This window comes from Syngnathus scovelli, chromosome 13 (assembly GCF_024217435.2).
Source record: "Syngnathus scovelli strain Florida chromosome 13, RoL_Ssco_1.2, whole genome shotgun sequence".
Classification (NCBI taxonomy): domain Eukaryota; kingdom Metazoa; phylum Chordata; class Actinopteri; order Syngnathiformes; family Syngnathidae; genus Syngnathus; species Syngnathus scovelli.
This window is the reverse complement of record NC_090859.1, coordinates 9,376,367-9,402,238: the sequence shown is the minus strand read 5'-3', so window position 1 is coordinate 9,402,238 and position 25,872 is coordinate 9,376,367. Positions and strand designations below refer to the sequence as shown.

Genomic DNA, 25,872 nt, shown 5'->3' with positions numbered 1-25,872 from the left:
GTTGAAATAGGACATAAAGTAAATACAAAAAATAAATTATGATAAATATGAGAATTTATTTTGATATATTTGATTAAATATTAACTTCCTGATTGTATGTTTTGCAGTTGTATTTTTTTTGGTTTAAAATACACATTCTCACTTATTTGTCAAAAAATGTCAACAAGGCAACATTGAAAGAAGAGTTAAAAACAGCAATTTCCATTTGTTCAATGCATTTTTATTCATCATTTATTCATCATTTTATTATCATTTGTATAATCACTTCTTTAAGTATCAAGTATCTTGTGTGTGTGGATCGTTCCACAGAAGTCCCAGTCCTTTTGCCTCACAATTAAAATAAAAAAGTCTTCCGGTGAGGGGGATGCACAAAGATGACATTTGACATGCGGTGATAGGTGCTGCTGTTTTGGTTATCAATGGTGCTATTTCAGTGAGGCCATTATTCCTTTTGGGATTATTCCTCTTAGGTGGGAGGGAAATACAGTATGTACAATTCATAGAAATGCTAACATGTAGCCACCTAGCATCGGTACATATCTTTTGCACCTGCAATGACCAGCAGCAGGTTTAAAACGACTGTCTCGTACCGTATTTGGTTTTTCGCAAAATATTTTCGCATAACGTTGCTACACACTCGCTGTTGTTTATTTTTTTTTTGGTCAAGAACCCGACGCACATGGACAAGCACGAAAAGGTAAGTGCAAGCGTGTATACAGTGTGAACATTTACATACGTACATTTAAATAGCGTATTTGTTTTTCTTTATACACAAAACGTGCATTCCTCCTACTTTTTGCTTTATGTACACGAGCAGAAGAGAAGAGACAGCAAGAACTGAGGACCAATGGTTTTTTAGTACGTATTGTGTCACATAGCCTTTGAAAACATTTAAATAGCGTTTTATTTACATTGAGTCTCACCCAGACGTCACCCCGGGCGACGTCATCATTTATATATGCGAACGGAAGCGAAGACTCCTGGAAGTTCCTCTCCACTAGTTCCTCGCTAGATCCCGTTCGGTACCGTCACAATAAACTCTGTAGTCTTTAGCCCCACCCACCTTCACTGTATCCAGATGGGGTTGCTGCGATCGGGCCGGCGGGGGTCGACGGTGGCTGCAGCGGAGGCAGAGTTGCCACTGGTGGCGGTGAGGTCGCTGAAAGTGGAGAAGAACTGCTCCATCTCCTTCTGCAGCATGTGATTGCGGCGTTCGGCGTCATCCTTGGCACGCTCGGCGTTGCGAAGCTTGATTTCCGCCATGGTGTACTTCTTACGCTCCTGGTCCAGTTCTTCGTGCAGGCTCACCATCTCCGACTCCAGGTCCAGGTTGCGCTGCTCCAAGCTGGAAATTGGGCAGAGGTTGGTGAACATGGGACAGAGGTAGGATGAAGCTTCAAGTCAGCCTAGATTTACAATTTTATACTCAGCAAGTGGAAATCTGTTCCATTGCCCTACTTGCATTCTAATATTAATAGTTAGCATTAGCATTAGCTCACCTCTTTATCCTGGCCTCATAGTCGGACTTCTGCTTGAGCATCTCCTGCTTGAGACTGGCCACCAGGCTATGGAGTGCGCTGTGCCCTCCCGATCCTCCTCCTCCTCCGCTGTACTTGCTGCTGGGCTCGCTGCCGTTCCTCAGCGCGCCGTCCACTCCCGAGGCCTCCCTGCCGCTATCCCTGCCGTCGTCCCCACCCGACTCCCCGCCGCCACCGCCATCCCGATCGGGGCCGTCCATATCCTGGTAATGGCAGCTGTAGTAGTCCTGCTCGGGGCAGGTGGTGGTGGAAGAGCGGCAAGAGGTGGAGTTTTCCGGCAGGGAGATCTCGCAGGAGGACGTGGACCAGGTGGCGCTGTCCACGCTCTGCTTGTCCTCGCAGCTGCTGCTAAGACACGCCACGTGGGCCACGTGGTTGTGCAGCTGCAGGTTCTGATGGTTCAGGTGCACATTGTCGTACGTGGACAAACGGTTTTGGTTACACGTTTGATCCCCGTTGGGGCAGTCGCGTGGACCTTTGCTTGCCTCCCTTAACGTGACGCAACCGTTTGGTAACCAAAGACCACCTCGTCCGTTCAGAACTGCCGAGACGGTGTCGGGGCCCGAAACTCCCATGCGAAGAACCCCGTTGGCGTTCCCGCCCCCCGTAACGCCGCCAGTGCCCATTTTTGTGCCCGAGCCTTTCAGCGTCCCATTGCGGCGCCCTGGTAAGCTCCCGCCGCTCATCAAAGTCTGACACTTATCGAGAATTGGATCCGAAGAGGGAGGCGAGGAGCTGAAGGATCCATTAGTGACGATGCCGCTCCCTTTACTGAACGCAGGGTTCTTTTTAATGGTGAGCGGCGGGCTTCGGTTGTTGTCGAAGCATCCCGGAATGTTCCGAGGGCTGGCGGAGCGCGGGGAGCCTCGCTCGTCCTCGTGCCGGCAAGGAGAGTCGAGCGCCGCCTCCCAGACGCACTGGTGCGCCGCCTGCATGTTGTTGTTCTCCACGTTCTGAGCCACCACCGCCTGGGCCGTGGGTCGCCTCGGCAACTCCGCGTTGTTGTTGTTGGCGAGCTCCGGCGGGCCGGCGGGACAATCAACGTCCCGAGGGAAGAGCGTGTCGTGCCGGCCGATCAAAACCGCCATGAGCTGCTGGACCAGAACGGTTCCTGCCAATACGAGAACAATCAACTGTTTGGCACGGAAACTTCTGGAGGGTTTTCAAGACGAACCTTCCATGATGGCAACCGGATCCTTGAATTTTGGCCAGAGGATGTTTGGTCCAAACACTGTGGCCAAGTTCTGCACGCTCATTTTATTCACTCCGGAATATGATTGGACTTCATCAAGAAATCTGCCAAGTCAATGCAAACATACAATTTTATTCATATAACATTAACATACATTCTGTCAAGGAAAAACAAAAAAAAATTTTTTTCTATCATTTTAGGATGTTTTTTCCTTTTAGTAGCACTACATTTCTAATTCTCAGGATATTATGATTTTCTTCTCATAATATTGGGAATTCTTCTCACCAGCAACAAAAATAATGACTCAACTGTTTTCTCATTTTAGGATTTTTTTTCTCACAATTTAACTTTTTCACCCCAAATTGGAAAAAAAAATTCTTAATTGTTTTCCCCCTTTAATTTTTTTAAATTTTCTCATCAAATATACAACAACCAATAACCCCATTTTTCCTCTTTTTTGCCTACATATTATGATTTTTGTTTTTCTAAAAGTATAAAACATACTAGTATTCCAGTAGTCTCATTTTTTTAATATTGTGATTTTTTATCCTGTAATTTTAGGAATCCAGTGCTAACATAGACGATTCTCATCATAGTGGCTACCTGCAGATGTATCTGAGAAGGTTATAGTTGACTGGAGGCAAACCATCTACCAGCTTCCTCAGCTCCTTCATACCCTGCAGATCACAGAAAGCACAAATTCCTCACGTCGGCACATTTGACTGAAAATAACCCCTTCGGAACGTCCGTCCCACCGTGTCATCCTCCATGCCGAGTAGCTTGGTGCAGGCCAGGAAGTCGTCGTACTTATGAAACGGGACGACGGGTTCGGGGAGTTCTCGGAGATAGAGCTTGAGCAGCGAAGCTACCGTGTGTACGTCCGTGTTACTGCAAAGACAGAATGAATGAAGGATGAGCCGTTATAAATCAAGCGGACATGTCGATATGGGGGTTCTTTTTAAAGACTGACCATCTGCTGCTATTGGAGACACTCAGGAAGTCTAACGTGTATGCATAGAGTTCACAAAGTATGTTCTATATGTCAAATGACTCGTTCTATTTATGGTTATCACGGCAAGTGTGAAAGTGGTTGCTCAGATAAGGCGAGGTGTTGACTTTTGGTCACATGATAAAAGAAGCCCACCAGTCAAAGAGGGGCTTCTCCCCGCAGTCAAAGGCCTCCTGCATCTCTTTGACCAGGTTGGCCTGCCCGGGGAGTCTGAAGAGACCCTCCTCGCGAAGCCCCCGCTGTCGAATGAAGTCTGCGCATTGCTCTACCAGCATGGGCGCCATCTTGTTGCCGTAGCGACGCTCGTACCGTACGGTCTCCTCCAGCTTCTGACCAAAGATCCCTGCAACGTAATGTAATGTAAAAATTGTGCCAAACAAATCATGCAGCTGAAAGTTGACCTGATGGGACATGCCAAAAAAATCGCAGTAACATTTTATATTCAATACAGAGTTAGTGATTCAATTAGGAAATCACAGGGAGTCGTATAATTGTGCGAATCCTGTACTGAGAAGGTGAAAATTTCCCAAACTGTCTGAAAATTAGGCAATTGTCATAAATACAATTAATGAAACCTTTTTGAAACCTCTTTAAGGAATTGAAATTTGAGCACAAAGAGTGGAACAACACATCTAGACAGACACTATAACAATAATCACAGGCATATATTCTTTATCCTCCTCAAGCAAACCCTATTGGTTGAAATTGTCTAACTTGTTCTATTTGACACCAAATCATCTGAATGTTTTATCATAGCACCTCACACGATGTCTTGTTATTGTACTCACCCCTCTTGAAGTTGACGCACTTTATCAACTTAAGCAGGAAGCGCTTGTTGAGGAATTTAGAGAAAGACAACACAGTGGAAGCACTCGATTTTAAGTGCCAGCATCCCACCATTTTACCGCCAAAAATGTTTTAAGTTCATGTAAAAAAAAAAAATCCCAAGGAATACTCGAAAATATGAATCCTTTCAGATTTGGAATATCTTTTACAAAGAGTGTCGGTCCAGCCGAGTGATTCGCAAGGAATGTTTTGAGCAGAAAAGAAAAAGGAGGTCATCCATGCAGACGTTCTAGTCATGAGTCTCAAGAAATTTCCCACAAATCACATGTGCGTGCGTGAAGATGAACCCGGCACAAATGAATGATTCATAATTATTTACAATGTCTTGACCTGCAGGAGTTCAGTCTGGGGTTGTTGCAAAGTTGTTGTTAAATTTGGATACAACAGATAGGACCGATTTACAAAGTGCCAATGTGAACTAACTCTGTTGTCGACCAAAACAGTAGGCCCTACCAAGGCAAATAAACAGTCTCTCAGATAAAGTGCAGAGTTGTAAACAAGTTCCCTGCCCAGCTTTAAAGATCTGAAGTATGTGAACCGAGTAAACTTTCAAATGAGGCCACTCTACAATGTGTTATTTGTCTGCCTCTCTTCATTCCTTTTATTCTGAATTTAGGTAAAAATAAAATCCGTCCCCCATCTGAAGTTGAGTAAAGGCCGCTATTACAGCACGACATATAGCTTAAAATTTACATTACCAGGCACCGCTGTGTTTTAATTTGAAGGCGAGTTCCGCAAACACCACCAAGCAAAAGCCTTATGTTCAAAGTTACCATGCGAACGTTCCCAAAGGACAAGCCGACCGCTAATTACCATGCAGTAAATCTGGAAGGATCCACAAGGAGAGGCCACGGCAGCACATCCCAGAAAGTCTAAATTCAGACCACAAGCTGGCCCGGGATTCAACACGACGTGACGGCCAAGCCCCGTTATCGCCCGCTCCCGATCGCACCGCCAGTTGGGCCTCAATCTGCTGTTGCAGCACAATGTCAAAGGCCCCAAACGTGTGTGTGTGTGTGTGTGTGTGTGTGTGTGTGTGTGTGTGTGTGTGTGTGTGTGTGGATACAGAGAGGGGGGTTGGCAGAGAAAGGCCACATTTCGAGTGGCATCTTTGACAAATGGCTCGTCCCTTTCAAGAGCAGTCAACTGCGATAGACGTCAAAGCTCAAACTGAGGGGCCAACGCCGCCTCGTATTCACGGAGGTCCGCCTACGCACGCGGCACGTGTGCCCCATAACAAGCACCCCGTGGACACACCAAAGTTAAAACCCCCAACATTAGTCATGCTTGCACGCATCCATCCAATGCAGGGAAACCTACTGGACAGTGGATTTCAAAAGTCTACACACCCTTGTTCAAATGCTATGTCCTATGATTAATTTTTTTCAATTTTGGTTTTATTTTCTCATTAGCTGCATACTGACCTCCACCAAAAGGCGCCCATATGACCCTGCGGATGGTCTTCACCCAATCCTCCATGTCATTCTGGGTGCTGGCCATAAGGAGGTAGGTCTCATGGTTGGTTGTCATCCGCTCTCTGTCTCCCCCTGTTGTCAAAAACAGTAGATCGTGATTAGAACAGGCAGCAAAAAGAATCCCATTGTAAAAACAATATAACTTTTAATGGTAGCATTGGAAAGCAGCAACTGCCCATGCCAGCTGTGCATGCTAATATGAAGCTAAACCAGCTGCACTGAGAAGTCTTTAACAACCTCCCGGCAAAAAAAAAAAAACAAAAAAAAAAAAAACAGGTGGGATACAACAAAGCGTTCCGCTAAACTCGGAATGGCTCACAAATACCTTTGTGGTTGTTATATGTACGTAAACCAGTCAGTTACAGTAGATGCACCTTTAGGAGTCAGGATGATGCTCGCTAGCTTTTATGCTAGTAATTATGTAGTTTTAGGTACTGTATGTGTAGCAAAACAATGTTACCTGCTTGAAAAAACAATCCTAACTGCACTTTTTTTCAAAATAAAAGTAATCCATTACTTTGAAAAGCAAAATGAATCCTACCTGACCTGCAGATGTTCATATGTTCCAAGTCTAAGCTTTTTTTTATTATCCAAAACAAACTCTCTCAAATTTTGATTGTGATAAAAAAAAAAAAACTGTTTTGCTTTTTGTTGAATTGTGAACAAGTCTGCAGTCTAACAATGTAGGATGAATTCATTTTAGTAAATGGACTTTCTTACTCTTTGACATGACAAAATTTGTCAAAATTGAACAAAAATAAAACACCAATTTTGGCGAATGGTGACACATTTGATGACGAAGTGACTAAAAAGTATCTGCGATCCCATAAACAGAAAAAGATTATTTCAGAATCTAACACTAATACAGTCATGCGTGTTCCCACAGCACTACAACATTGGCAATCATACAAAAATGGAGAATAAGTTATGGCATCCCAAAAAACAAGGAGACTGATAAATGATGCTAGCCCAAAACATTTGGCTGAACTCAGCCTGTGAATGTTTGCCAAGAAACAAAACAATAATAATATCCCCAAAAAAAAAACAATGAGGAGAACGTCACTATTAGAATTGTGATTTTCTGAACCAACAGTGCTTAAAAAATATATCACTGCACCTGTCAAAACAAACAACCAAAGCATCCAACATTATAAAGTGCTTTAATTTAATCTCTTTTGATTTCAGCCAACCTGTTTGGGAATGAAAAAAAAAAAATACATCAATCCAATGTGATATAATATGACACAACTAAAATTACCTGATGGTGAAGACAGTAACTGAGACAATCCATACAAAGGCAAACTATGAACGCTTGGATGCTGTACCATTTCCATGCTTCTGTCATGGATCATCCGGTGAGACTTAGCAAAAAAAAAAAAAAAGTATTTTTGGAGATTTCTTAACTTGAGGACGGCGGCTCCGAACTGGGGAATGAGCACAGCTGAGAGGGTGCGAAAGAGAAAGGCAAGGAGGCGAGGTTTGCAGAGGGGGTTGGTGAGCGTGCACACACACACACACACGCCTCTCTTTAGCACAATGGGAAGATCTCAGCCGCGACCCCATAAGCAAACAGAGAAGGCCCATTCACACCATAATGCTTCTCCAAACAAACGCTTCAACATTATGATGTCATCTATTCGCTTTCCCATGTTTCATTCAATGACCCGTCAATCTGTTCCTAAAATTTTTTTTAACTTGAGGTTGCTTGCTTATTATTGCTTCTGGGTGTCCCCACTCAATCGTCGTGGGCCATTTCTTCTCATCTAATACAAGACTCCACTTTTACCCCCCCACCCCCACCCCCCCACAGGTGGGTGGTATCAATGTTCGACAATGTCGCTATCGAGGCAACATTACCCAAGTCCCTAAAGACGCTGCCTGCCGGAGAACACAGACCCCCATAGAGCTACAATGGCTATCCATTACCATCTGATGCTCAATGAGTAACAACTAAGGGGGTCTGCTTGACTGACTCCGTCTAAAGGGCGAAGATGCAATCATGGCGCCCCAAAAAAAAAAAGAATAATTATCTTTTCTGGAAAACATGAGCTTGAAATCTACCACAGTGGTTTTCCTACTTTTGCAGCTGCTGGGACAGTCCAGGTGGGAGGGGGTGAGGGGGGTCATCACGTTCAAGGGTGGTCAGCCTCCGTTCTGTTTTCACGCCGGGCAAAAAACAGACTGTGTGTGTGTGAGTGTGTGTGTTCTGCCAAGGCTGCTGTAAATACACTATTATATAAGCGCCACTTCAGCAATAGGAACTGTCTGGTCGGAAGCTTGCGAGGGAATCAAATGACCAGACACTTAAAAGCTTTGGTTGATATTATTTTGTCTTTTTAAAAAGCCTTCCCTTTGTGTTCCAAAAATGTCAAGCCGTGAGAAGAGTCATGGAGCACTCAGTAATACTTGCTAATATCACCTTTCAGCACTGATAACAGCCCGAGGCCAGATGCACACCTGCATACCGAAATTGGTAGTCTGAGCCGTTTTTTTTAGGGAATTCCTTTGAACCCTTTTTTTTTTTTTTTTAAAGGTCCCACAACCTTCTGATTTATTGTGACAAATTATTGCATTTCAGCACACTGGTTGAGTTCCCCCCCGTGGGAAAGTAAAAGATTAGCAGTAAAAAAAGGAGGAAGTGTGTATTATCAATTTCACAGTTTTGTTGAGTAATGACTTTAGTCTGGCGATGTGACGGGAGCGGTGAATCAGGATTTTCATCTGCCGGATTGATTTTAAGTACTGAAGGGCCTGTCAAGAAGGGACATTATTGTGATGGAAAGAGAGATAAATCTGACGTTTGTTACTCAGCAGGCTCCATAACTTCATTTTGCCACATAGCGACTGACGTGTGGATTAGAGCAGAGCAGGTGGATTCTTGCGGCATCATTTTTTACACGTGAGAATCAAACTTTGGCTAGAGGGCCACGTCTGTGCCGCCGCCGGCGTGGCTCCACATCCTTGTTTTGTTGTCTTTGACAAAGCCGAGCAAAGCGGCGCCGGTTGGATCAGAGGAGAAAAAAAATGGGTCACCGTCGGGTGATGAATGCAGACATTCAGTGGCGCTTTTTGGCACGGATGACATTTTTTTATGTCACGTGGGGGGGCGTATGTCTGTATCTCCCAAAGCAGTCAAATGAAGGTAGCAGCTATCACTTAAGCTTGGAAAAATAAAGTACAGAATTTAAGAAATACAATTTTTTATTATTTTATTTATCATTTTAGTGTAAACTCTTATCTATCTGATCATGATGTGTAGCAAAGTGACACATGAGCCAGCTGGATGTTGTTGTTTTTAAAACTAAGGTTGGATTTTTAGCCCTTGGGCAGAACTTCTTAAAGCTGCACACTTGGACTACAAACACGCTCGAGTGGCATTTAAGCCGCATGTGCGGTTTAGGAGCTTATAATTGCAAACTGTTGTGATGAGCAGCTCCTCTTGATGTTATTTTAAGACACAGAACACACAGAACTGACTGACAGACTTCACAAGAGTAGAGACAACTCACACCTCCTGCATTCAACAAAGGAGAGCCTCAGGGCACTTGACTTAGCCCCTTGATGTTCATGCTGCACACACAATAGTGTGTTTTCTTAATTTGGAAATTTAGAGTCGTTGCTTTTCATGGTTATTTTGCACAAAGCAAAAAATAAATAAATAAATAAATAAATAAATAAATAAATAAATAAATAAATAAAATCACCAGCTGGACGCACTTGCTGTTCTAAATTCAATGCATCAGAACTGTCGGATTGCACGGAGGAGGAAATTCCATTGACAATAGAAATATTTCCACACTACATGTTTTGCAGATGTCCGCTGCAGGAATATCGGATGCTCTCGTGCTGCAACGAATATGGAATTCAACAATTTCCGAACATGACACACTTGATAGAGTAGGAGGCAAAGTCTACAATCAACTGTCGGTAAAGTAACCTCATATATGACTTGGACTCTTTCCGCTCATCAGTCTGTCACTTTAAATAGTCCAAAGTCTAATTATATGAGCTATAAAACAGTCCCGGCCGAGTGTTAACCTGTCTGCAGACATCACTCATAGACAAACCTGGATTGAAGTTAAGGTCCATGGGCCGCAGGAGTAGCCCAGCCCCGTCGCTGCTGTGGTTGCCCCCCGGCCCACCGGCCCCACGTCTTCATCGGTTCCTATCCCTGGCCACAAATAGATCCGCCGTCTTCTTTCTCTACTACAACACTCGTGCTTCTTTCCCCCTTCCTTCCTTTGCAACTTGACGTCTTCATACAGCTCCTGCTTTGCGCACAAGCCCGACGGGTGGTGGAAGAAACTGCATTGCAGCGCTCGGCCGACGCGAGGTCAGGCCCGGGGTAGTCTGCCTTCTCCTCAGGAAGTCGTTTCTTCCCAGAAACTTTTTTTTTTCCCCCCGGAGAGCGGCAGTTGCTCGTCTCTGAGGGAAGTTAAGAGGGGTGGGGAGGCTGGAAGCCGGTGCAGGCGAGGGGAGGGCGGGAACGAGGGCTGCGGGGAGGGAGTCGCCTCGTAAATCAAGCAGCCCTCCCCAAAGTGGAGACCTGTAAAACTGGCAGACCAGGAGCAGGAGCTTGGCCAAATGACTCATCCACAGAGCTCTATAAATACAGACATGCGGGCTTTCCGAGCTTGCTGCTGCTGCTACTGGTAGGCCAAGACGGGGTAAGAAACTGGGTTTCTTGCTCTCACAGGAAGGTTCTTGCTGACCCACTTATTAACCCTTTTAAATCTCCTCAATGGTCCCTTTTGTCGCTTTTAATTTTGGCCTTCCAGGACAATTTCATTTATATCGTCGAGCACAGACCTCCTCTAAGAATGGGAGCTGCATGACAACATAATAAATATTGCTACTCACAACCAAACACTGACTAAACATGAATACACGTAATAACTTGTTGGCAGTCCGACATAAAACGGAAACAGGGAGACGTCTAAATATTTATGCAACAGGACCAGTTTATGTACTGTCGGTGTAAACATTCAAGTGTTGGACAAACATCCCGAAAATGTGACCTGGCCAACCTGATACGTACTCAGAGATATGCGGTGACAGCGAGTCTGACTGTCAAATGGTGAAGCCTTCAATTTGGATGTTATGTAAGCCAGCTGGACTTCCCGTCGAGCATTTCTTCCCAGGGAAGCCACATTCTCACACGACACACAGGAAGACGATGGATGCACTCGGAACACGGATGGGCGGAAATAAATATTTTTTTTTCCCTCGACCGTATTGTGTGTGGACCTGACACATTTTTTTGTTATATTGAAAGCAGGAATCATAAAACAAAAAAAATACAGTAAATCTTAAAATGAAGAAAAAAAAGAGGAAAAAAAAGAAACAATAAATAAAAAGTACAAACTAAAAAAAATAATACAATAAAAAATAAAAAACAAGAAACAAAAAATAAAAAATAATGTGCTTTTGTAAATGCACAAAATGTGATAGCGTATAATTCTATATGATGCTAGGTGAGGTTAGCTTGAAGCCACGCATCCGCCTTCTTAATTAGTAGCGGCTGGAGCGACAAAACCGTTGCCGTTTACAGTCTTTCCCGGCTTGTAAATTTCACACATGCACCACGCACTTCACATGCAGGAAGACATCATAACCAAAAAATCACTTTCACAACTCAGCCTCACAGATTTACGACACACTGCAGGAATGCTAATTAAATCAGTTCATCACGCCGTAGCGGCTCACTAACTCGCATACTGCTTGTGTACTGCATGCATGCATGTATGACATCATTAAAGTCACTTGGAATGCTGGCAAGGCATGCGATTATTAATTATCACTGTAGTGAAACCGAATTTCAATGGTTTTAACTATTTTTATTGTTTTATGTGTATCTGTATCTACTTTGTAGGTTACATCATTATTATTATTATTATTATTATTATTATTATTATTATGAGCCATTTTAAATTTGTTCTTAAATGTAAGGTGCGTGTAGGTAAAATAAAATTAAAAATATATTCGTAAAAGGCAAAAGAAATACAATAATTATAAAAATAATACAAATAAAATATCTATCATATAAAATAGAACAAGACCAGTAACAAAATAAGCATGAAAATAAAAACCCTTCTTACCCTTCTTCTTAAAATGTAACATATTTAAAATATTGATAATTAATACTAATAAAAAACGGTACATAGTATTGTTGTAATGAAATTTAATTATTATTTGTACAGAAATAATTGTCTGTTAATTTTATACTTTTATAATGATTAGATGTAAAATGCAAAATGTCATTGCAATTAAAGTCCCATTTTTGCTTACCTAAGCTTTCAATCATGTTGACGGAATTCAGTGGGGGGGGGGGGGGGGGGGGTGTAAGACATTTAGAGTGACTTATTTATTCATCCACACGTGGTGTGACACTGAAACGTCAGTGGCAGAGTAATTGATATGCTTGATTGATTACTTTGGTTCTATAATCTGAACCACACACATTTTATTACGAGGGGAGAATGCTTACGTAATTAAAATGTAAACATCAAACCTCATAGGTATAGTTGTGAATGCAAAATGTCCACATTTAAAAACAATGTAATCGTTACTGTTTGATAGTGTGTGTTTTATAGAAGTGTATTTAAGTGTATTTTGTACAGCAACTGTGTAATTTATGCTTTTATTTGCTTTGCCTAAAAGCTCACAGAATACCCAAGATGTCCACAAGAGGGCACCCTCGACTTTACTTACTCCTCTATCATATCACTCCTCCACAAGCAAAGCTCTTACAAAACGAGGCTTACATACTTTAACTGACTTATAAATTGGAACGAAAACTCAGGAGAGACTTGTAACTTTCCAACCTCTCCCCGTAAACAGATTTTATTGCTCGCCTACGCACAGCAACGTGACCCACAAAGTCCTCTTTTGCATCGAGGAATGGGAAAGGAATGAAGAGGGTTTGTGACCCGGTGAACTCAGACCACAGCCAAAACCTTTGGACTTTGGTCATCAAGCCGCAGGGACAACACAGCGTGGAATGCTTCCTGTGCTAACGACTCACATATTTTTGGAGACCTTAATAAATGAGAATTGGTTCTTTTGGATAATTTAATTTTGAATGTCTGTAAAACTTGAGTCACTGGAGGGCCTTCCCACCTATCAAGTGTGAAATAAAACAACCAAGTCCATCCATCCATCCATCCATCCATCCATCCATCCATCCATCCATCCATCCATCCATCCATCCATCCATCCATCCATCCATCCATCCATCCATCCATCCATCCATCCATCCATCCATCATGGGGGGGGGGGGGTCACAATATGGTGCAATAAGAAGACTGCCTGCTCACAAATACCTGACATTCCTGAATGGATGAACCAGATAAGACTACAAGCCTGATCCCCATCAGTGAGATGTTCCAATGCGCCATTAAGATACTATGTGGAAAGTCAAGCCGCTTTCATACTGCAAAGATCTATCATTAAAGTAACTTTGCCTTTTACACAGAACAAAAAGCAGCATATCTATTCAGCATCTTACGATCCGATGTAACATGAAAAAGTGTAGTATGCATACTGTGCATATCTCATGTCTACCTTCTTTAGCTCAACATCTGGCTAGCTTGTTTCAACACGACTAGAATGTCACGGTTGCATCGGTGCCCCGCAGACAGTTATTGGCGGGATCAAGGCTGAAATGGGATTGTAGTCTAAATATTTGCTTCCCTGTAACCACGTTCTCCTGCCTTGAACTGCGCACATTAAACACAGATGCGGGGAGAAGATGAGGGAAGATGAGAGGAGGGGGTGGGGGGGCAAGGAAACAAGCGAGCGCAGGTGAATTTGGGGAACTTTGACAAAACTTTGCTAAAAGAGTCAAAAATAAAAAATGCAGCGATTCCAGCCTCGGGCAACATCAAACTGCGAGACAACAGACATCTCTGTACGACTTTCTCCCTTTTCCTCGGAAAGTCATCAACATATCCCCCAGCCTCCCTCCCGCCCTCATCACTTCCCGTTCTGTGTTTTGCACGGCAGCAAAGCAACGGAATAAATGTGTTGTGCTTTTTCCTTTCATTCCTACTTCTCTGAGACTTCTTTATTCAGTTCCTCATAACAAGACGTGTTTCCCAAACGGGGATGGCGTAAACAGTCGCGGTAATTTGCTGAGGGCCGAGGACCTGAATGTGGGGAGGCAACGGAAAACAAGCCTTCAATCATCATTTATTAAAAAAAAAATGACGAAGACGACACATGGCAGCTAATGATGTTTTTTTATGTCGAAACCAGTTACTGCTCTTTTTAATCATCAGACATTGCTTCTGGCTTAAGGGTCGAGCAGGTTCCATGTCATAATAGCTAGCTGGCTAGAAATTACAAAAAAAAAAAAACAAACGCACATGCTAACGTTAGCCTAGCCTGAACACTCCCAGCATTATGGTCAGCAGTCTCCTCTCAGATAAACTGAATCGTAGTAAGTAAAAGTAAATACGAGAATTCTCGTTCTCCTCTATTGTATGTTGGCACGTCTCCTTCACACCATTCCAACCAAAACTGACTGTTCCAAGCCAAAGCAAGTAGAGCTGAGTCAAGGTGGTACGGTGCAGTGGAAATATTTTTGACTAATGTTGAAGCTATAACAGGCTCAGATATGAACTTGAAAGACGAAGCCCATAAAATGGCCACGTCGTTAGGAATCCTTGCCAAAAAAAAATGCATGTGTGCAAAATCCATTGTCAAAGAGATTACGTCAATTTCAATATATTAGACTGGTCAATGACAAATAGGGAATTGATCAATAATATAGATTTGAGAAAATTAATTGACCAAATTTGGTCATTGGAGGTTTCACTAGCGATATTTATTCAAAAACAGGATAGAAAGAATACGCTTTCTGGAAAGAAGGAAGTGAGACTGAAGCCTTTTTTTTTTAACTACAATATAAACTCAGTTGCCCTCACACTTGTTGAAAAAAACAACATGTTTCTGACTGCAGTATTGGGCCACACTCAGCCTATTTCCGAAATGACGCTGGGTGTGGCCTCGTGAAGTTTCACTTCTCTGACCAATGAAGCATAAACACTCTAAAAACGCACCCCCAATTATCTCTTTTTTTTTAAAGCTTCAAAGTACGAGAAGACAATATACACTTAACATATACAATATTTTCTCATGGAGCTAAATATGGCAACCATAATATTACTTTAGAAATTCTTGTCAAAGTGTTACTGTGTGTAAGTGCGAGGGATGTTGTAACAGCTAGCATAAAAAGCTAGCATAGCTCTAGCTGTTGTATGATTGCTATGTATTAATAAAACACCAGCACAGGATCGAGGGAACAAAGTTGACCTGGTATTTTTGCATTTCGTACACCAAAATGGGAGACAAAGTCAACCTGGCCATTTTTGTTTTACTTTTGAGGTAGCATTATAACCCTAACAGAGGTTAGCCGCAAGTTGTTTGGAGGGAAATTCCGCAATACTGAGACAGGGATGTGAAGTTTAACACTTGACATTTACTTCTCCCACCATTTTGCGTTGACAATTGTATATATTCCGTGTTCTCCATTATGGCATCACTTAGAAACAAAACGAGCCTTGGCTTTCATTCGTGAGTCAACTCCATTAACATTACTTTTTCATAAATCCAATAAAATGACTTGGAATGATTTTTTTCCTACCTGGAATGACCTCAAAGAGATATTTTCCCACTTCATCACCGTTGCTTGGATGCTCTATGACTTTGTTGCCAGGTAGGAAAATGGCTCCCTGTGGAAGAAGAACAAAACGGAACATTTCAATCCCACGCTGTGAGTGTTTTCAGCCCAAACAATCAGAATCCAAGTTTTGACCTACTTTACAGTCATTTGGACTGAAGTGTGAGTTTTAAAAGACCCCGGGGTGCCAAATCGATAGAGGTCATTAGCAAGGTTCATGATAATGAAGACAAGCTGTGGGTCAGTGACAACATTAACAAGATCAGAGGGGAGTCCTGGTTCTGGACACTTTAATGGGCCGTAACTGTGACAACAGAGACGTAGAGGAAACCCAACCTGAGGCCCCAGACGAGGTGATTTCAGAGCAAAAAGGTTGTAAAAAGTGGGACAGAACTGGGATGTTTCTATAAAAATGAGTTGATGTTTTTTGTATTGGACTTTTATCATGGTGGCAGGAAACAAGATGCTTTTGGGGGGTGTGGCTTTTGGTTGCTCCATACTTTTCAACCACAACGCCCACTGACTCTCCCGTGGTGGCCTTTTGTTTGCAGTGCTCAAACCGGACCGCAAAGACCAACAATTTTTTTAAACGTCTGTATATTGTTGCTATGTTGGAAGAGTCGTTTAGAAAGGGGAATGCTGTAATGACAATGTCCCCAAAATACAAACACGAGGAGGCGAAACTTTGCTAGGGATGTTCTGTTTTCATAACGTGTGGACAGTTGAGGGAAGAACTTTGCCAAAGCCGAGTGATGGGAATGTATAAATTATCGCATTACATTTCCTGAAATATTCTGAAGAAATTGTGAACATGTTTGCAGCAAAACCAGATTTGCAGAAAATAGAACAAAAAATGCCGAGTCAGGCATTTTGTAATAGCTACATATTGACTTGCAGCAAGGCTATTGTTATACACACTCCAGGAGATGTTCCTCCTTGAGATATATGATCTTCAGGATGCAAGCTAATCAATCCTACCAAGGTTTTTTTTTTTTTAATTCAGGTCATAAACAGGAACAGAGTTGTTGAATTGCAAGTCATTGGTCATTAGCCACTGGCTAGTTGATCACCACCACTAAGCCTTTTTTTTTTTGTATCTCCTAATTACTGGCGTCCAGCTTCAGTGGTCTTACAGAGTCAGGAAGTCAAACCCAGTGGGAGCTCTTGAGATGTCAGTGAGTTCTTGTTTTTCCCGAAATCCCTCTTTTCAAGAGTCACTGGCAAAGTAGTAGTCAAAAAGATTGTGGTAGAAAAATTACAACTGAACTCAAAACAGTCAAGATTTAGTCATGGCCCAATAACTTCACTGTGGACTGTAAAAAACCTTGCAGTGGCTTTGCCCTTCCCAAAAACCACGTCTTTGATGTACTTAACGAGAACTCATTGGACGCTTGAGTGCAGCATGTCTCTCAGTGTCTTCGTTTGACCTTGTTAAAATTATAAGAGGAGAAAAAAAGTCATTAAGCCCAAAGTGCTCTTTTGAGTTTATGCTTTTATGGATGTACTTCCATGAAAGATCAACGTAGGACATCTCAAGTCACTTGTGCACATTCCTTCAAATTCCCACAGCTCCTACCTGAAGTCATAAATGTGATTTAGAAAACAGAACACGAAGGAAGCTGCTGGCCTTTTCCGTCCATCGGTTTTAGGACGTGCAGACCCACTGACAGTTTGTAATTGGGCTACGTGCGAAGAATAATGCGGAAATAGGATGGAGTGCTTTTAGTCTGCGCACTTTTGTCGATGATGCATCAGGTGGCAAGCGGCCATGTAATACACGCCGCGGTTGTGCTAATGGGAGCCACGTTCGCTGATGACGATAGCGCCGAAGGTCAAACGGCGGCGTTAACATTTCATTGTGCGTTACATCTGAAAACAGAACTGCGTTTAGCAAAGGGCGAAATGTCAAGGTCAGATTAAAACTCGTCATTGCATGAGACCTCGTTGTGTTATCGTTTCCATCAAAATACATAATAACTTGAAGCACATTTCAGAACAATACTGTAATTCACTGGCACAGATTTACGACAACGAGATTTATATGCAATGATCACGACGGCTAATGAATGCCACTATTGTTTATAGTCGGCGTACGGTGAAATCCGAGTGCGAGTGACGCGCGACTCAGTTGACGAGTGAGGGCAGGCAGATAGCATGTCGACGCTAAGCCCACACGTGCCGTTACCCTACGCATGCTAGTGACCTCGCGCTACCATTGGGCTGCCATTCTTGGGATTCCACACGTTGCTCGGAGAGGTTTGGCTGCCCAAGCGCGCGGGACACAACACGACCTCTTGAGGCGACAATGGCTTTTCGCCAGTTGTTATTGTCGAATACCTAAATGCCGCCAGTGATTCCCTAAGACGCGTCGGTACATAGTCTGCTCGTCATTGTTTAAATAAAGGTCATGACTCCAAACCAAAACACAACATTATGTCAAAGCTGCATCTGTCAAGCGAAGAATGCCAAATCCATTAGCCGAGAACTGACTAGCATAACGTAATGAGTGGAAATCATTGCTAGCTAGCTAAATTTGACTAAGCATCCTGCTTAACATTAATGATAAGCCATTAACTTTGTATTTTGTGCTAACATGAACGGGTTAAACCTTTAGACGTTAGCTAGCTAGCTTTTGTTCACTGAGCAATGAGTATGGTTTGCAAACAATTAAATCTTGCATTGAAAGTTCTGGAAAAATCTGGTTCAGGAAAAGAATAAGAGTCTTGTTTAACTAAACACGTGGAAAGAATTAGAATTGAAGTCTACATTTTGCTTTGTCATGAGAACCAAAAATGTGTCTGTCTGGGTCTTTGTTCAGTCCAGTCTTTGCATGCTCGCGGCTAGCAGCTGCTTGGTTACAGTCACTAAAGAGGTTGCCTTGTTGTTTGCATGAGTCACTGAAATCTCGGCACACATACCATGCACTGACTGTCAAACAATCGTCTGAAAAACAAGCCCTAGCACAAAATGTTCTCATATTTGTCATATATTTGAAAGCAGCTCAACTTTATTGAAAAATTCTTTGGGCAACAAAAACGATATAATTCACAAATTCATCGATCAATCGACAAATAATCGATTATCAGATGAATCGACAACTCCCCTCCACGTTATTTGTCAAAAAGCGTGATTTTTGAGTTGCGATACTTACCAGAGATTTGCTCTCTTCTTCGTCCTTGTAATAGAGGAGTTGGTCCCCTCGCAGGACAAACCAACGGCTGTGCCACGTCTTGACGAAACCACCTTGCTTCCTGAGCCAGCCGCATCTGATGACACCCTGGTGGGCCTCCACGCCGGTTTTCAAGCCGCCATGCTGGGGATTGCCATGGGACTGCTCGTCCATCACGGCGACTCAAACCTGTTAAGAGACCAAAACAAAGATCTATTGTCCTTTCAAGTTTAATAAAACTTCCGAATCTCCCACGTTCATTTTAAACCCATCAACACATGGTCTGCAATGCTGAGTGACTCCTTCTTGAAATCTGCTGACCTCAGCATTAAAACCTCCGTGACTCTGGCTGAGCTGGGCTTGGTGTGAGGCCAAACAAGCCACAGGTCCAGATGACGACCAGATGCGGCAACCCAGCGGTGCTTACAAATTGCAAATGTGCCAAACGGAGCAAATAAAAAGATAAATAAAATAATAATTAAAGTGTGGTTAAGTGTTGCTTTGGTGATTTCCAAATCCAAGTGTGTAATAAAGTTGAAATATTAGCAAAACATGGTTTATGTTTATGTTTCTACAAGTCTGGAAACAAACATTTTTTCTTTGTTCTTTGGAATATCGACAAAAAAATTCTTCATTCTGGGAATAATTATGCGAGGGAAGATCCATGGACTTCCTCTTGGCTGAGACTATGTCGATTGTTGCTGGAACTGCTCAAGGTTTTGTGAAAAGGCTACAAAATTGAGAGTGTGGAATCTTGTGTGACCACAGGAAGCGGCCGTGAGGAGAGAAAGTTGTATACAAAAAGGCCTTTTCTCGGCTGTGGCGTTGAAGGTGCAATTTGAAAAGGGCTAATTTGGACTCATTTTAGCCTGGTCCAGGGTGCTCTTCCGTCGCGTCTTGTTTCGTGAGAGAAGACGACTGTGAGTTAGTTTGTGTGTGGCAGAAAGGCAAGAGTCTGGTCTATACTCGGTTGTGGTGAGTCAAATGCAATGAGCCCTTTTGACGTTCCAAAATGGCGCCGTGTGAAGAAGAAGAGGCCCACACAAGCTGTCCAACACAAGATAACGTCGGTTTGTATAGGGGAAGTTTGTGGAATCATCCGGATGCACTTTCGCCCAAAACCCGCGTATTTCTCCAGAAAAATCACGATTTTATTTTCCATTCTATTTTTGTAAAATGCAACATTTCCCTCATGAAATGTAATAAAATATTTTTCCTCATTATATTACTCTCCTCGATTTAAGACTTTATTCACATTAAATTGTATAATATAAAACTTAACAATTATTTAATACTATAAAATATAAAATATAAATACCATATAATGTTAAAATAATTAATTCTTATTTTCATTTTTTTAATGGGCTGTATATAATGACTTAATCATAAATATAATTAAAACATCTTTAAAAAAGATGTTAATTAAATCATATATTTTGAACTCAACATTATAATCCAAATTTGGCTCCAGGTCACCCAACAGAAAAATATGGACGTCATATTGCTTGTCAGTGCTGCAAATATATCTCCTCCCCCTTTTGAGTCTTGCACGGTGGGGCCCCCGTGACCCACATGTGTTAAAGACAAATATAACCCCGGTTACCAAAGCTGCAAAGCTTGGACAACAGTTTGCTCCTTCTGGCGTGGAGCGAAGGCCATGCTTCTCAGCGGATGTGAAAGAGGAACTGACTTCATGTGGAAGTGTCGCAGGAATAACACCAGAACAGATTTTTCACCTTGGTCAGCACATAAAGTACAATTAGACTCGAAGGGAGAACCAATTATGGATTTATCGTGTTGGTCCGAGATCAGTCACGACTACCCACGCTGTGACGTCACTGCATGATTGCAAGCAGCACACGCAATGTCAAGACTCATAACGCCTTGAAAGGGATAAACATTGATGGATCACATGTGGTTCCCCTTCGTCGTCTACAATGCAGCCTTTGGCGATGATGCAAGCATTACTCTCTTTTCCTTTTTGAATCAAATTGGTAGTGCTTCAAACCAGGAAGTAGCTTGAAAAACTACCAAATGATCTGGGAACAGCAGAGTACGCCAGCTGACACAGGCAACCTGATCCTGCAGCTTTCCAGCAGCACAGCTTGTGAAGTGACTACTGCAAACATATTCCGGGCACTGGGGGGGTTCATCACGTCCCATGTGCCTTTCTTTTTCCATGAAGATGCCAGGTGGAAGGGGGACTATTGGAGCCTTGCAACAAACCCTGTAAATAAAAGCTATGTGATGGGAATTTCATCCACTGGTGCATTGAATGCAAAGCCAGAAGATGTCAAGCGTGACACAATGGGATTGTCTAAAAACGTGCATTGTCAAGACATGAGAGGGCAATTAGTTTTTTTTTATGCTTGCTAAAAGTTATTTTAATGAATGAAAAAACAAATAAAAAATATTGTCCAACAAGATGCCTTTTCTAGACTAAATTTATTTTAAATGAAAAATTTAAATATATATTTAAAAAAAAACATGCATTATGCATTCTTGCGTTTTTTTATGCTTGCTAAGTTATTTTAACTAATGAAAAAACAAATAAAAAATATTGTCCAACAAGATGCCTCTTCTAGACAACATTAATTTTAAATGGAATTTTTAAATATATTTAAATAAAACATGCATTTTTATATTTATATACAACATTTTATCATTAAATCAAATTGAATATATTGAGTACAAACTAATTGAATTTATTTGGCACAAATAAGTATGCCCTGCAGATTTTTTCCCCCTGCAAATTCTTTCCAAGCAACAAGTGAATATAAGACATGGTTTGATTAAAAAAATAATTTGTGCAGGTACAAGAAAAATTTAAACCCTTATAGCAGTTCCACATGAGATGACTCTCGATGTGAGGCAGTGCAGTCTGCAAACTGCAGCCACAGTAGACCCTCACTGAAAACGTCTCTGCAAGGTAGCTTAATGAAGTGCCAACCTTTTTTTATTCCCACACATAAAAAAGGGGAGACACACAACCACCAAGCACCCGTCAACAAAAAAACAGAGCATATCACTCACCTTCAGATAATCAACCAGGTGTTGCTCTCCGAGATAAATCCAGTGTGGAATGACAGCCCGTGTCAACAACAAGACGACGAGGAGGAGGAGGAGGAGGAGGAGGAAGAAATGGGAGATGACGTTCAATCGCTGCCCCGACTCACTGTGTGGAGAAATGTGGCCACAAGTTCAACTCTCACAATGTGTGCATGCTGAAACAGTCTCTCGCTCCAAGAGGAGGAGCCCACACACACATGCACACACACTTGCTGCAGCCCGACATGTAGAAGTCATCATGACGTCAGCATACAAAGGCAAAATCTATTTTTATAGGTATCATATAATGTACATGCGCAGCTTTTGCGTGATTTAAGGTAGTTTTATTTTTCACCTGCGTGGCTTTTGTCATAATTACGGTAGTGAATATTGTATGTTGTAGCAGCTAAGCAAACATTTATGAGGTCATTTCGTAGACACTTAGGTGTCAACTCAGCTGAATACACAGCAACGGGAGGAGAGCGCATTTTATTTACTCGCGAGCTGTCGCCATACAGCCCGCACGCAAAGTAGCCATATTGACAATCAATTAAAATGACAGCTGATCTTTGAGGTCATTTGTCCACCATCATCTCTCTGTCTTTGAGTAACAAACTGTAAACAAAATGGAGATGCTTTTAGTGACTCCCATGAGGACCGCATAAGAGTGAGTGTGGGGGATTTGTGTTGGGGGTCCTCATGGAGAAAATACATGAGATTACACGGGATGAATATTCACAGATGGCGGCTATGGGAATTTAGAGGGTCTCTGTGGTTCTTCTGTTCTCATGGCCCTTCAAGTGGAAGGGTTAGGACCCCGGTGACTTCTGTGGGGGTCATCCTCAGTGGACAGGATTCCAATGCAACAAATTTGTTATGGCCTCAAAGTTAAAAAACATAAGAAGCATCTACCTTCCCATTAGTAAAGTATATTAAGAGTGTATAAAGTCGAAATCAATCAGCAAATTTCATTTAAATATTAAAATTAAACAAGTTTTCGTCAGGTGTACTTACTTGGGATTGCAGTCTCTTGGTGCAACATTGCCCTCTTGTGGTAATCTTTGACATTACATCTTAATGTTCACGTTCAAAAGCATGTTCTCGCGAGGATTCTACTATATCTCGCTGTCTTGCTATTTGATATTAATTTTGAATCATTACATCAATGCATTTAAAGATACACATTCAGACTAATCCAAATTCCCCATATTACAATTTGATAGGTTTTAATTAACATCCAAAATAATAAAGTTGCATGGGCACAGTGCTCCACCATGTCCAGCAGATAGCAGTGTTGTATTTTTCATGGAATGCACAATATTAATAAGCTTGTGAATATCTAACAGGGCACTACAAATTCTGCTCACCAGCAAGTGACTCAAAATCTTGCCTCAGTTTAATGTGTATATTTTTTCAGTTTAGTTCCACTATTCAGCACGCTTTTGTTATACTTGTTTACTTGTTTGTCTGTTGTGAGCCATGTCTTGTCACCGTGGGATAGGGGGGAACGAAATTTCGGTTTCTTTGTGTGTCTTTGGCATGTGGAGAAATTGACAATAAAGCTGACTCTGACTCTGACTATTTGACCTTATGATATCTTTGTTTTATTGGATTAGTTTTAACTATTATTAGTCCTGCCTCCTCTGATTTTATACATTAATACTTTCTGAAAATTTGTCCAATTATGTCTTGCCTCATATTCAGTTTAATTTTATTCTAACCTGTTTTATCGTGTCTTTTCTAATTTTAACGTATTTTTTTATTTTATTGATTTTTTTTCATATAATGTCAACCTTGCTATCATATGTAACTCATTTTGTTCTTTTCATTCTGTCTAATCTTATATGGTCTTCACTAGTCTTTACTTTTATACCACTTTTATATATTTTTTTATTGTTTTTACTTTCATTTCATCTCGACCTGGTCAATCAAATTTGATTCTCCATCTTTATATATTATTGATAAATATTTTTTTTGATATATTTCTTACATTGTCTCTTATATGTTGACCTTATATATTATTTTATCTTATTTTACTTTCATTTCCCAGACAATTCAAAGACCTTTAGGCCAAAGGGTTCATTAATGAGAACAAATGAATGTTCTCATAATATTGTTTGCTTCTGGTATAAACAGGCCGTGGAGGCGGGGCGGACTGGAAATAGCAGGACATGTATTAGCAGTAAATCAGTGTTATTTACACCTTTTGTTTCAGCGTGGGCGGCAGTGTGACGTGCTCGGGGAGTCACATAAAGGGTATTTCTCACCAACGCTTTCCTGTTATTTTCCTTCCTTGTTAGGCTCCTTTTGTTTGTTTGGATGCGAGGCCTCGGAACGTCGCCTCTCAGGGGAATGGAGAGGAACGTTCGGAACGCTCCGACACTGATTGCTCCCATGTACCTGCAAGCACATTTGACACCTTTCTATGGAATTGTTCAAGGTATTTCCATTAAGGTCAACAGCAAATTTGTAACGCTGATTTCAAATTTCTATGGAGAACCTTTAAGTTTTTGTGATACTGTATTTTCTTTTTTGTGTTAAGTTTGACCTACATATCAAAGCTTATGCAATATGTGGTGCAATAAGTATCAGTTTGATGGGTAGTGAACAAAAACCAAAACAATACGTTTGTCTTAATGAAAGTATGTTAGCTTTATGCTAATACACAATGCAAAACGCCATAAATAGGCTAAAAGAACTAGCATTGATCTTGCTGTACTGCAGATTCCTATATACTCGTTTTCATGGAAGCCACGTCCTGTTCTATGGTTATCATGCGCCAAAATATTGTTAATTCAATTAATTCATTTAGATGCTAACTGAGCTGAAGACTTCTTGAAGCCGAAATCTCCCATTTGTTTGAAATGAGCTCTTATTTATTTTGATGACAGGAGAGGTCATTGTAAAATGTCCTTTCGTGACTCCCACGGACAGAGGACAGGACCTTTTTTGGTGCGTGTGCGTGTGACAAAAATTCCTCACTTTTTTGGAGTGTCACTTGCTCTTGAATTCCTGCCTGGCAGACACAACAACAACAGGAAGAAGGACCATTTTCACAGGTGTCAGGAAGTGCAGGAAATAAACACGCCGAACGCGGCACAAACATTTTTGTGTATGAGTTCAAAGAGTCTGAGGTGAGGCACCATTGTTGGATTCTATGTCATTTTGTACTTTTGGGATATAGTGGAAATAGATGGTGATCAAAATATACTGTGAATATTATTGTTGATATGCTGAAATATTGATTACAGACGCTGATTGTAAACAACCAATAAGGCGACAAGGCCCATGTGTTTATTGTCATACACCTGCACCTGGACTTTGAGAATATTTTTAGCATAAAATATTGCAGTTTCTAATACTTTTGTACATTTATTTAGAGCAAAATATATCTGCGCTACAATAATAGAAAAACATCTATTTTCATCATTATTAAAAAACATAAGGTACTCTTTGTGATACAGTACTGTATATACATTTTTGAATTAGATATATTTGGATTAAATATTAGACTTAGACTATAGAAAAAATAAATTACTGCAAATTTTAGCCAAAATATTAGAGTAACTTGCCAATAGTTTTGCAAATTTGCTACAAAAGAAAAAAAAACATTTCACATTTGTTTTAGCACTTCAAATATTCTGGATTTATAAAATAAATTTATTATTATTTACTAGGTGCCATTCATGCTTTTTCCATTGATGTGCCATTTATGCTTTTTCCATTGATGTGCATCATAACAGCTCAACACTTCTTCGCCATGTTTGCTTCAAACTCCGGGCTTCACAGTTTGACTTTAGAGTGCAGATCTCACAGCACTACTTGGTTTATATGCCATTAGTATTTCTTTAATGTATTATGGACATAATAGTGTGTCATGTGCAAAGTCCTGATAGTCAACATTAAACCTCTA

The 25,872-nt window shown here is 41.4% G+C and overlaps 1 protein-coding gene across 3 annotated transcripts; it reads right to left on the bottom strand.

Moving 5' to 3' along the window:
• Positions 1-198: 198 nt before the first annotated feature.
• Positions 199-22,072, bottom strand: arhgap24 (Rho GTPase activating protein 24). 3 transcript variants are annotated; one of them, XM_049739025.1, is made up of 10 exons: positions 21,945-22,072; positions 18,894-19,100; positions 15,707-15,794; positions 6,010-6,132; positions 3,875-4,082; positions 3,486-3,618; positions 3,334-3,407; positions 2,713-2,834; positions 1,500-2,649; positions 199-1,345 (listed from the first exon to the last, which is right to left on the bottom strand). In XM_049739025.1, exons 2-10 carry the CDS (start codon positions 19,083-19,085, stop codon positions 1,066-1,068), a joined length of 2,370 nt encoding a protein of 789 aa, XP_049594982.1. In that variant the 5' UTR covers positions 19,086-19,100; positions 21,945-22,072; the 3' UTR covers positions 199-1,065. The 3 variants fall into 3 exon arrangements, with proteins under 3 accessions (XP_049594982.1, XP_049594984.1, XP_049594983.1); XM_049739027.2 differs by lacking the exons at positions 15,707-15,794; positions 18,894-19,100; positions 21,945-22,072 and adding an exon at positions 10,128-10,531; XM_049739026.2 differs by lacking the exons at positions 15,707-15,794; positions 18,894-19,100; positions 21,945-22,072 and adding an exon at positions 7,319-7,780.
• Positions 22,073-25,872: the final 3,800 nt, after the last annotated feature.

Excerpts from the sequence above, each read along its gene's own strand:
- arhgap24 (XM_049739025.1), bottom strand. The coding sequence starts at position 19,085 with ATGGACGAGCAGTCCCATGGCAATCCCCAGCATGGCGGCTTGAAAACC. Across the intron at positions 2,835-3,333 it reads CTTCTCAGATACATCTGCAG|ATTTCTTGATGAAGTCCAAT; the intron begins GTAGCCACTATG and ends TTGACTTGGCAG. Across the intron at positions 1,346-1,499 it reads TATGAGGCCAGGATAAAGAG|CTTGGAGCAGCGCAACCTGG; the intron begins GTGAGCTAATGC and ends CCCAATTTCCAG.